Source organism: Triticum dicoccoides, chromosome 5B (assembly GCF_002162155.2).
Source record: "Triticum dicoccoides isolate Atlit2015 ecotype Zavitan chromosome 5B, WEW_v2.0, whole genome shotgun sequence".
Taxonomy (NCBI): Eukaryota; Viridiplantae; Streptophyta; class Magnoliopsida; order Poales; family Poaceae; genus Triticum; species Triticum dicoccoides.
This window is the reverse complement of record NC_041389.1, coordinates 374,548,071-374,560,267: the sequence shown is the minus strand read 5'-3', so window position 1 is coordinate 374,560,267 and position 12,197 is coordinate 374,548,071. Positions and strand designations below refer to the sequence as shown.

The following is a 12,197-nucleotide window of genomic DNA, read 5'->3' as shown; positions in this document are numbered from 1 at the left end:
TCACTCGTGTCATGCATGTGGCCTCGGCAAACATGCTCGTCTTCCGTTTAGGCCTTCTTCCTTTGTTGCATCGTACCCGTTTGAGTTAATTCATAGTGATGTTTGGACATCTCCTGTTGCAAGTAATACGGGCTTTCTTTATTATCTTGTCATACTTGACGATTTTTCGCATTATGTGTGGACCTTCCCGTTGCGCCGCAAGTCGGATGTCATATCCACTCTCGCCGCTTTCTATACTTATGTTCTCACGCAGTTTGGTCGACCCATTCTTGCGTTGCAGACAGACAACGGGAAGGAGTTTGACAACATCGCTATTCGTAATCTTCTCGCCACACATGGCACGATTTTTCGTCTCACTTGCCCGTACACCTCGCAGCAGAACGGTCGTGCTGAGCGCATCCTTCGCACTCTGAATGACTGCGTCAGGACTCTTCTCTTTCATGCCAATGTGCCTCCGCGCTTTTGCCCTGACGCTCTAGCCACCGCTTCTCTCCTCATCAACATCCGCCCATGTCGTACTCGTAGGAACTTTACACCTCACCATCTTCTCTTCGGTGCACCTCCTGTTATGAAGGGCTTCGCATCTTCGGCTGCCTTTGCTATCCTAGCATCGCCGCCACTGCGCCTCATAAACTTGCACCCCGCTCCGTCGCCTGCATCTTTCTCGGCTACCCACCTAACACTAAGGGCTACCACTGCTATGATCCCGTCTCCCATCGTGTTTTCACCTCCTGACACGTTTACTTTGATGAGATGGTGTTTCTGTTTCAGCAGCAGGTACCCCTAGTCGTCTCGTCGCCGCCGACCACCGGCGGCCCTTCGACGACCTCGTCGGGTGGACGATCCCGTCTGGCCCGTGGACCGCCTCCGGGCTTTGGCAGTCCCCGCGCCCTCCTGCCGGCGCCCGCCCACTCGGCTTCCTTGGCCGGCTCCGACGGCGCAGCCAGCGCCCCGCCTTCACCCGCCGCCCCCGACTTGGGCGCCGCGGGATCGGGTGCTGCAGCCTCGGCCGCCTCCTCCGCGGCCTCGACGCCCGCCTCCTCGCCGGCCCTGACGCCGGCCCCCTCGCTAGCTCCGACGCAGGCCCCGACGCCGGCCGCCTCGCCGGCCCCGACGCTGGCCGCCTCGCCGGCCTCGACGCCGGACGTCTCGCCGGTGGCTCCGGGGGTGTCGCTCGGCCCAGTCACCCGTGCTCGCACCGCCGTTCATCGTCCGAGCCTCTGGTACTCAAGCCACAAGTACGTCCTCGCCGCCTCCGCCACGGAGCTGTCGCCCATTCCTGCGTCCGCTCGCGCCGTCCTCCGTGATCCTCACAGGCTTGCGGCGATGCAGGAAGAGTTCGATGCTCTTCAACGGAACCGCACCTGGGCCCTGGTTCCCCGGCCTCCTCGTGCCAACGTCATCACCGGCAAGTGGGTCTTTCGCCATAAGACCCGCTTAGACGGTACACTCGAGCGCTACAAGGCTCGCTGGGTGGTCCGCGGTTTCTGCCAGCGTGCTGGAGTGGACTTCACTGAGACGTTTGCCCCGGTTGTCAAACCAGGCACGATCCGCACCGTCCTCCAGCTCGCCGTCTCCCGCGGCTGGCCTGTTCACCAGATAGATGTCTCCAACGCCTTTCTCCACGGCCATCTTGAGGAGTAGGTGTATTGTGAGCAACCCACCGGCTTCGTCGACGCCTCACTTCCAGGCCATGTGTGTCTGCTGTCCCGCTCTCTTTACGGGCTCAAGCAGGCACTCCGAGCCTAGTACCAGTGGATCGCCGGGTTTCTTCAGACACTGGGCTTCAGCGTTACTCGCTCGGACGCCTCATTGTTCGTCTATCGCCACGGTGACACGACTGCATACTTGCTGCTTTACATCGACGACATCATCCTGACAGCCTCCTCCGCGGCCGTTCTTCAGCAGATTACTCTCCGGCTGCGTGACGAGTTTGCTATCAAGGACCTAGGTGCTCTACATTATTTCCTTGGCATTGAGGTCGTTCGGCGTTCGGACGGTTTCTTTCTTCATCAGTAGAAGTATGCACATGAGCTTCTTGAGCGTGCCGGCATGCTCAACTGTCATCATGTTGCTACTCCTGTGGACACGAAGGCCAAGGTCTCTGCTCTTGAGGGTTCGCCTGCGTCGGATTGTCGGCGCTCTACAGTATTTGACTCTCACCAGACCGGATCTTCAGTATGTTGTACAGCAGGTGTGTCTCCACATGCACGCCCCTCGTGACTCTCATTGGACTTTCGTGAAGCGGATCCTTCGCTACATCCGCGGCACGATGTCCCTCGGGTTGACACTTACGGCGTCCACTTCTCTGGAGATGGTGGCCTACTCCGATGCAGACTGGGCTGGCTGCCCTGATACTCGTCGGTCCACCTCTGGCTACTGCGTCTACCTCGGTCCTTCACTCGTCTCGTGGCCGTCCAAGCGACAACCCACAGTTTCGCGCTCTAGCGCGGAGGCTGAGTACCAAGTTGTGGCCAACGCTGTCGCCGAGTGCACCTGGCTACGACAGTTACTTCAGGAGCTACATCACGACGTCTCCCAGGCTACGGTTGTCTACTGCGACAACGTCTCTGCGGTGTACCTCTCTGCCAACCCCGTTCATCATCGCCGGACTAAACACATCGAGCTGGACATTCACTTTGTGCGCGAGCAGGTGGACGCATGCGGGTTCTCCATGTGCCGACCGCTCAGCAGTTTGCCGATGTGATGACGAAGGGATTGCCGACTTCTACCTTCAAGGAGTTCCGTTCCAGTCTCTGCGTCACTGGCGCCGCTTCGACTGCGGGGGGGGGGGGTGTTGAGTACATTGTGTACGTGTATATTTGTGTGTAGGGCCCACCTCCTGTTTCCTTTGTATAGTTGAGGTTGTGGCCCACCTTTGTACTTATATATACGTGCCTGGTGCACCGATCAATACATCGAGATTGCACAGCCCATATCTTGTCCTTCTACAGAGTTGTTAGGAGACAGGGAGCATATTCTTATGTGTATTAACCGTGTGCAGAATATGGTTGCAGATCGACTAGCCTTTTTGTCGAGAGCGGAGCATCGAACCGAGTTGTGGTTGCAGGTTGCCCCAAATGCTCTCATTAGCCTACTGGCTATAGATTGTAATCTTATTACTTGATATATAAAGCTCCCTTTTTCACCCAAAAGAAAAAGGAAAACACTTTTTTGCATGGTGGGTTCACGTCCTCGTGGTCTATCCTCGTGGTCGGCTACGGCGGCGGTTGGTTTTTTCGGCGTCGGCTCGTTTGTAGGCGGCTTGGTTCGACCTTCGATCGATCTTATCGGCTCCCGGCCGCTATCTTCGTCGAAGGATTGACCGTCCCCCAGCTGCGGTCCATCACTCGTGTCGTGTCCGATGCGCAGGTTCGAGCTCGTCTCGTGCACAGTGCCGCAGGACTAAGCTCGTCTCGCGCACGGTGCAGCAGGACTGACCTCGTCTCACGCACGGTGTCGTGGGATCGAGGTCGCCTCGCGCCCGGTGCTGCAGGACGGGCCGATGGAGGTCAGGTGGCCGGCCTATGGGGTCTCGGCGCTGGGGGTCGGCCGGTGGTGCGAAAGGTGGGATCTTTCTGCTCGTCTCTTTGGTTGGGATAGCGGCAGGTCTCGGATGAGGTGGTGTCAAGGTCTTGGATGCCGGAGCGGCGGCCCTGGTGGTGGTTGCGCGGTCTCTCGGGTGGAGGCCGTGGCTTGGTGCTGCCCGGTGGCCATGGCCGTGTGGGCGGCATGGTTGCCGGGGTGTGGCGTTCGGCGGCGGTGAGTTTTGGCCGGGGTGAAAACCTGTTCTATCTTCGGACGGACCGGCGGCGGCGAAGCTCGTTCCCTTCTTGAAGGCGTCGTCGCGGCTCTCATTGCCCGTCGTGCGGCTCCGGGGGAAAGTCTGATCCTCGGATTGGGCGGTGGCGGTGCTCTGGTGTCGTATCCTTCCTGAAGGCGTCGCCTTGGAGCCCACGGTTCGTCATATGCGGCTTCATCTCTCCGCGGTGGTAGTGCTAGTGGTGGTGTTGCCGTGCTCAGCGCCTATATATCATGCCTTGGGTGTGTGCATGTGTTGTGATGGCGTGTGTTTGTACTGAATTGTTGTGATCGTGCTTTATATATAAAGCGTGGCGAGAGCCTTTTTCGTAATAACCACAACCCCACACGATTGGTGGACTAGTCTAGATAGGTTATGATGCTCCCATAATATTTACCAAGTACAAGTACCGCAGGGTCGTGGACCCAAAGTTGAGACATGGTGATATCCTACAGTAAACACATCGAGGCGTTTCTTGTTGCTTGTTTGTCGTTCGCCTCTAGGGCATGTACCACAATACACTATTTTGTTGCTTAAAGCAAATAATACAATTGCATTATGCACTTTGTTGGTGCTTACATGCTTTCATCATCCAATCTCACCTACAGTAGATTAGATTATATAGATGTAAAGCGTAGTCATATCCCTTTCTGAACCAACTTACAAATTTCTGAACGAGCATGTGCAACCATATTCGTAACACGGCCGCCTACTCAGATCAGATCATCAACACTTGACCCTGTCATGTGTTTGCGGCATGGTGCCTGCATTGTATAGTCCATGCACGTACGGTCACACGTTGTTATCGCTACTCTGCCTATCCCAAGGGTTAACACAGTTGACCTCGATATCTTCATCAAAATTAAGTATCAGCTGCACAGTCATTGTCTCCTTGACCTAATCGACCAAAGATACTCCTACTGTGATTAGGATCAGAGTGGCACATATCTAACCGAGCCAGTCAAACAAAAAGGCCTCGTAATAACTGACAGTGAAGAGGAATCAGAATCAGAATCACCGTGCCCATCAAGGCCAACAATAAAGGAAGGAGAGTACCTAGAACTCATCTAGATGAGATATAATTTGGTCTCATTTACTTTAAAAATAAGAACAGATGGAACCCACGTCAGCACACACACATCTTATAGCATCACATCCGATGGCTATAAAAGGTGAATGAGACCAAATTATATCTCATCTGGATGAGTTCTAGCAAAACTTGGCTGCTAGCAGCCGCAGCGGCCGCCCCCACTTGGATACCGATCATCTCATGCCCAACAACGCTCCAAGCCGCCGTGGTCCATGATCCCAGTGCCGATCGATCACTGCAGACTGTACTATACTGTGCAACCAATTCAGCAGCATAATTAAAGTCGGCTAAGTCTGCGGTTGCTGGCTTGCCCTTGCTGCGGCTACAAGAATGGCGGTAGATGGGTTAGCTAGCTGGGACACCTCTCACGCATCAGCCATTAAGCTCCCTAATTAATCCCGCCAGAAGCCAAGGACAATGCCACCCAAATCTGCCCATCAAGCGGCCCAGATCCTGAGTTAAATGGTGGTACTACAAGAGCACAGGTGAGTGAGGAGACGCCGGCAGCAGACACCTGTACGTGGCAGCGCCATTATGCTGCGTATGGGACCTCAGATTCGGACAGGGCCACCCACAGTAATCGGACTCCATGGCCATGCTATGCTAGCCCCTGCTGTACGTGTCCAGGCAGATGATAAACACCAGAATATTCCAGTGGAGCAGTACAAAATGTAGCAATGGGCTAGCTATATGAGTAGCCATATGCTGCGATTTCAAACGGCGTTTTTGATGATGATGATGATGATGTTGTACTTGTATACATGGCTTCGGAGCAGTAGGAAAAAAAGATGGACCCCAATGGCTGACGAACGTTCACTGCAGGGGTGGTATTTACGAACGTTTTTGCTGGCATTTTCTACTTATATGCATGGTAACTTCTGAGAAGAAGAAAAATTTGAGGCAAAAACAGACGGAAACTGTCACCGTTTGATCTCGCGTCGCAACTAAAACTGTCAGCAAAGTGCGTTCATTTGCCATCCACTTCCGAGGAAACGTCAACTACTCAACATTGCCCAAAAAGATTCATCAAAAAGGCATGAAAACTCTTAACATGAAATGCTTATTGCTAGCTACTCGTAGCACTAATGAACAAATAAACGGCACAGGACGAAATACATGCATGTGTGTGTATCTGTGTATAGATTCTACCATCGTTATCAGGTGTCGGTTTCTTGCCTCGTGCTGCGTGTGCTCGCCGGCGACGCCCACGGGAGGTCCTGATCCGTCGGGGACGACGAGCCGGCGCGGAGGCCCGGGAGCCGCCTGCCGCCGTGGCGCCACTGCCAGATCTTGGACACCGAGAAGCTGTCGCCGCGGCTGGCGGCGCAGACCTTCTTGCCCTGCTGGTCACTGATCGCCGTGGTCACGCCGGGGCGCATGGCCGCGCTGCCGTCGCCGGGACGCCAGTGCACGGACACCACCAGGTTGTCTTCAGCGAGCACGTACTGGTAGGAGGAGCCCATGGAGAAGCACCTCCTCGCGTCGAGGCGGCTGCTGGTGCCCGCCTCGACGTCGACGGCGGTGTTGTTGTTGCCCTGGACGTTCTTGAACCGGCCGAGCCTGACCGGAAGCACGACGCTGCTTGCAACGACGACCTCCTTTGACGCTGACGCATCCTCCTGCTCCTGCTTCTGCTGCTCGATGTCCGGCTCGCCGGAGGCGTCCGCGGCCGCCGCGACGGCGGAGGGCGCGCGAACCGAGAGCACGGTGCGGCAGAGCGGGCACGTGGAGCTGGAGCGGAGCCAGGTGTCGATGCAGGCGACGTGGAACGCGTGGCCGCAGAGCGGGAGCAGGCGGAGGCGGTCGTCGGGGCTAAACTCGCTGAGGCAGACGGCGCAGTCGAACTGGCGCTGCCCCTTGGCGCCGGAGCCGGAGCCGGAGAGCTCGACGTACGCGAACGACGGCAGCGCGTCGATGGCGGCCTGGTCGAGGCCGGGCCCGGCGCCGTCCTCGTGCAGGTGGAACAGCTGCTGCAGCTGCCGCTCCACGGCCTCCGCCCGGGCATTGGCGCGGTGGCTCTTGAGGAAGAGCCGGCGCAGGATGCGCATCAGCCCGCAGACGAGCAGCACCACGGCCAGCACGACCGTGATGAACAGCACGGCCGGCGTGATCCTGGCCGCCGTGGCCGAAGGCCCCGGCTCAGGCGTCGTGACGGCCGACGCGGGCGCGCCGACGAATCCATCATCGCCGGTCTTGATCTCCCGCCCGAGGAGCGACAAGCCTGCAACCCTCCTCACCGCCGCCATGCTCCTCCTCCCTCCGTCGCCAACGCAGCGCTCATCCACGACAAAACCCGAAAAGAAACGCCCAGCTATATATCCACTACTGGCGACCGATCCCAGATAGCTCTCTCTGCTCGCTAGCTTTGGTAGGCGGATGAATCAGTTGGAGTGGAACGATCGGGCACCGAACGGAAAGAAACAAAAGATCCCTCGGTGAAGTCAACCGGGAAGCTACGCACCAAACCTAAACCTTTTTCCGCGATGCAACGACGTACGTTGGGCAGGGCCGGGCAGAATATTGTATCCTCCTCCTCCTCCTCCTACTCACTTGACCATCTTCCTCCTGTGTCTTGTTGGGCTGTGTATTATTGGCGTACGTACCAATCTATTCGGCGCTGGTGTGGTGTATGGTATGGTATGGTTATGGATGGGTCGCCGTGCTAGCTAGCTGCGGTTAGCGGGGCGTTGTCTAGTAGTACGCCGCCCGCCCGGGTGGTTGGCGGGAGGAGAGGATACCTGGGCGGGCACCACGTGAAGCTTCCCCCTCCCAACGTTGGATCGATCAGCTCAGGCTCAGCTAGCTGGGTTCAGTCGGGTTGAGGCTCATCACTTGTGACATACGGAAAGTGCGGGGAATAAATAAGGAGAGGGAACAGCATGTCAGCGTTGGAGGTGGTTGAGCGAGCCGGGGTACTTCCATCCATGGACCCATCCTAGCTGAAATCTGGAGGCATGGCATAATTGCCACGACGGCGACGGCTGACACGGGCCCGGACCGGCCGAGGCAAGCGAGCTCGATCGTAGCCACCACGGAGGCGAGGGCCGTTTGATATGTCGACCCATCGGCACGGGTGGACCATCATCTACTACCTGTACATGGACCTGGACCGCGGCAGTGTTTTCTGCAGGATTACGGGGGTGCCAACCAACCAACTGCCAAGGAAAGACGTATGCTTCTCCCGTGGGAACTCCGGAGAGACTGTTCAAACTGAGCCTAACAGCGGCCGGGCATGGAGGTGGAGCCATGGCCCATGGACCACCCTCCACCCACACACGGGCACGGCCAACCATCTGGTGGTGTGGTGTCCCGTACGCCGGTTTGTGCAGTGGCGGGGCACGTACCGGCCGGGTACATGGACGCATGGCGTGTCGCTTCGCGTCCACCTCCGCGGGCGGTTGTGAGTCCGCTTCATGGTTCGCTCGTCAGTTCCGGCCGTCCTGCGGTGCCCGGTCGGCGTGCCGGACATGACATGGACAAGCGTTGGCGCTCGCTCTGGTGGCACGGCGTGTGCTGCATGTGGCATGGCCTCAAGTCAACACCCGGCGAATTATACGAGGGTAACCATCTCCTGCCATGCTTGATTGCGGCGACGTGGAGGCAGAATGGAATGGATAGCTCGGGATTTGAATTAGTCAACCCCCGATTCTCGGTCCGGCATGTTACTAGTACCTCTCTCTCAGTTTACAGGGCATGCGCGTACCCCTAAATCGTCTATTTGACCAATCTAATACAAGTCATATATTACAAAAAATATACCAATATAAACTTCAGATGTTCTATTTACAAAAGATATAATTTTTGTGTTATATAGTTTATATTAGGGTGGTCAAATTGGCAACCTAGATATACGCGTAGGACTTGTAAACTGAGACGGAGGGAGTAGGTTCTCTCTGCTTCTTCTTGTGTTTTAAATAGGTCGTGAGATTATCCTGTTGGTCGCCAGCTTAAGTGGGTCGGCAGATGGCGAGGGGAAAGATCGCACAAAGTGGAAAAAGAACTGCAATTTGCAATTATTTCTGAAGGGGTTGATGTCATACGGTTTTAAATCGAGCATGGACTTCTAACAAATTTCCCGATGACCTTTGGAAACTCTGGATAAAGCTATATGAGTCGCAACTTTACATCCCTCAACAAAAGAAGGAACCCAATTCTTGGGTAGGTTTCATAGCCCCAATTACTAGTAAATACTCCACTTGAAAGTAAAAACCAGATCACCCTCTCCTCCATCTCTTTGGTAGCGGACAGTGGCAGCGTGAGGCCGTGAGCCTTGTTTTCTTTGGTGACGGTAGCAAGCATTGCAGCTAGAGTGCTATAGTGCAATATGGCTGCCTGGGGCGTGATTGGTAGCGGATGCGGCTCATCAGTAGAGGTCATGGCAACGGCTTTTACGCTTATTGTAATGAGGAGTATCATATACTAGTATCATGCATATGATACTAATGTATGATTACTAGTGTATGATACTACTTTCGTAATGCATAGTATCATAAGTTAGTATCTTAGACTGCCTTATTAATTGACATGCATGACACAAAGTAGTATATCATTTAATATGATACGGTATCATGATATGATATCACATCCTTTCTTTCTTTATTTAATTGTGTGTCACATCATCCAAAAGGTCTAGTTGGCATGCATGATACCGCTTGTGATACTACCATTACGACTAGTCTTAATGGTCCACAAGCAGATACAACAAATGTCAAATGGAAATAGAGATGGCATTTTCCATGTCTTCGTAGGCCAAACTCGATGCAAGAAAATTGTGGGTTTTATGTGATGTGCATGATATATATTGTTGGATTGTGATAACGTCCAAACGTTCTGTTTATAGGGACAGATCCGAACGATCTTCCCACTCGATCGCTAGTTTTCTGTTTCCAGGCCACTAGCGTAAGTTTTCTGTTTTTTTTTCTCGTCTCCGCTCGATCGCTAATCCCTAGTAGTGATCGCTAAAACCACGAACGCATGTTTTTTTCCCTCGTCTACTTTCTGTTTTTTTTCCTTGTCTACTTTCTTCTCCTTTGAAAGAAAATGCGTAGAAAGCACGATTTGAACCTAAGACCACCCTTTTCAAAGCTATCCCTGATAACCAATTGGACTAACGAACCATCTATGCATATTCACCGATTGACATTTAATTTGTATACATTTAACTGAAGTAAGACTACTCATGCTAGATTTATCAGGTAATCCACACCAAAATTACCAGGCTACTCATGCTAAAAATATCAGGTTGTTAAAATTGTTAATGTTCAAGATACCATGATTTTGAACGTAAGTTATCGGGTTTGTTGGTCAAAAACTACCATTTTATTTACACATAAATTATAGATGTATATTTCAACACCCTTCTCCATCAGGTCAACGTTACCATAGTGTTTGTGCGTAACTTATCAGATCCCCGATGCATAAAATATCATGCTCACATGAGTTATCGGGGTATTTTTCGACAACTTTTTTCTCGAGTCAAAAATAGTTATCATGTTTGTTCTAAAGCAAGTTATCAACTCCGTTGTGCGTATATTATCATGCTAGTACACATGTTTACCAGGAGGGGGGGGGGTTGTTTCAATAACTTTCTCCCCGAGGTCAAAAGATAGTTACCATGTCTGTACTAAGTAAGTTATCGGCTTTGTTGTGCGTATATTACCATGTTAGTACACATGTTTATCGAAGCTGTTTTTCAACAACTTTTTCCCTCATGTTAAAAAATAGTTATCATGTGTGTGCTAAGTAAGTTATCAGCTCCGTTGTGCATATGTTATCATGCTAGTACACATGTTTATCGGGAGAGGTGTTTTTCAACAACTTCTTCTCAAGCCAAAAAGTTATCATGTCTGGGCTAGGTAAGTTACCGGGGGTATGTTTTCAACAACCCCCGGATCAAAAGTTACCGTGGTGTTTGTACATAGGTTATCAGCTCCGTTGTGCATATGTTACCATGCTAGTACACATGTTTATCGGGAGAGGTGTTTTTCAACAACTTCTCAAGTCAAAAAGTTACCATGTCCGGGCTAGGTAAGTTATTGGGGGTATGTTTTCAACAACCCTCGGATCAAAAGTTACCGTGGTGTTTGTACATAGGTTATCAGCTCCGTTGTGCTTAAGTTATCATGCTAGTTACACAAAAAGTTATTGGTGATATGTTCTTAAAAAAATTCTTGGTGAAGTTACCGTTGAAGTCCAGCACCGAGCACTTGGTGAGGCCCGTTTGCTAGCCCCTCATGCCGGCGGTGGAGGGTTGCAGCAGCGGCTGCTGGGCCTGCTTGGAGGAGATGTCACTAGGCTTAGTGAGCGTTGTTGGCGAAGCGTCTGGGCGCTCGTACCCGCAGGAGGCGGCAACGCGATGCAATAGACGCGACGACGGCGCTTCGGGACTTGGGGAGGCCAGGTAGCGTGAATTTGACGGCGCGGTGGTGCAGGGCGTCGGGGAATAGCCGGATGCGGTAGGGGAGGCCGGAGACGGTGCTGTAGATCGGGCGGCAGCCATGTACCTGGGTCAGAGAAGGGGTGGGCGAGGGAAGAGAAGGGAAGGAGAAATGAGAAGGAAGTGGAGGGGAGGAGCATGGGCAGTGGGGAGGTCGACCGGCATTGCTGCTGGTGCTGCTTGTAGGCGATGGTGAGGCTCGCTGGAGCAGCCTAGGGCGGCGAATCTTGGCACCATCATCGCCCATGCCGCCGTTGATGCATGGATGTATATTTCGATGACTTTGTTCTAGGTAAAAAGTTACCATCCCTAGGCTAAGTAAGCTATCAGTTCCGTTAGGCGTATATTACCATGTTATTTGCATAGATGTCGTCGGGGGTATGTTTTCCATAACTTTTTTTTCTAGATCAAAGTTATCGCAGTGATTTGTACCTAAGTTATCAGGTCTGTGATGCATATATTACCTTGGTATTTATACAGAAGTAGCCGAGATATGTTTTCAACAAAAAAATTCCCCTGGTCAAAGTTATCGTAGTGTTTGTACCTAAGTTATCAGATCCGGAAGCATATATATCATGCTACTTACATAGAAATTATTGGACTAATAGTATGATAATATATTTACATGAGACAACGACCGAAGTTCGAATTCTATGCATCAATTCTTCGAAAAGAAACTTGGTCATATAGATGTGCCCCTCGCTAAAAGCATCATTGTTTTTTCTTGCGGTGATGTAAAGTATAAAGGTCGACTAACCTGATTCAAAATGCACAATAAAAATCGTAGCCTAGGTGGTAGCTTAATACGATCTTAACCAGCAGGTCAGGGGCTCGACTCCCATCAGGTGCACCTTTTTTCCTGCGAAATA

General features: G+C 52.7%; 1 protein-coding gene across 1 annotated transcript; it reads right to left on the bottom strand.

Annotated features, from left to right (window-relative positions):
• Positions 1-5,801: 5,801 nt before the first annotated feature.
• Positions 5,802-7,703, bottom strand: LOC119309240 (RING-H2 finger protein ATL46-like). Its single transcript, XM_037585275.1, has one exon. The coding sequence runs from the start codon at positions 7,136-7,138 to the stop codon at positions 6,050-6,052; it is 1,089 nt and encodes a 362-aa protein (XP_037441172.1). The 5' UTR covers positions 7,139-7,703; the 3' UTR covers positions 5,802-6,049.
• Between the last annotated feature and the right edge of the window lie 4,494 nt (positions 7,704-12,197).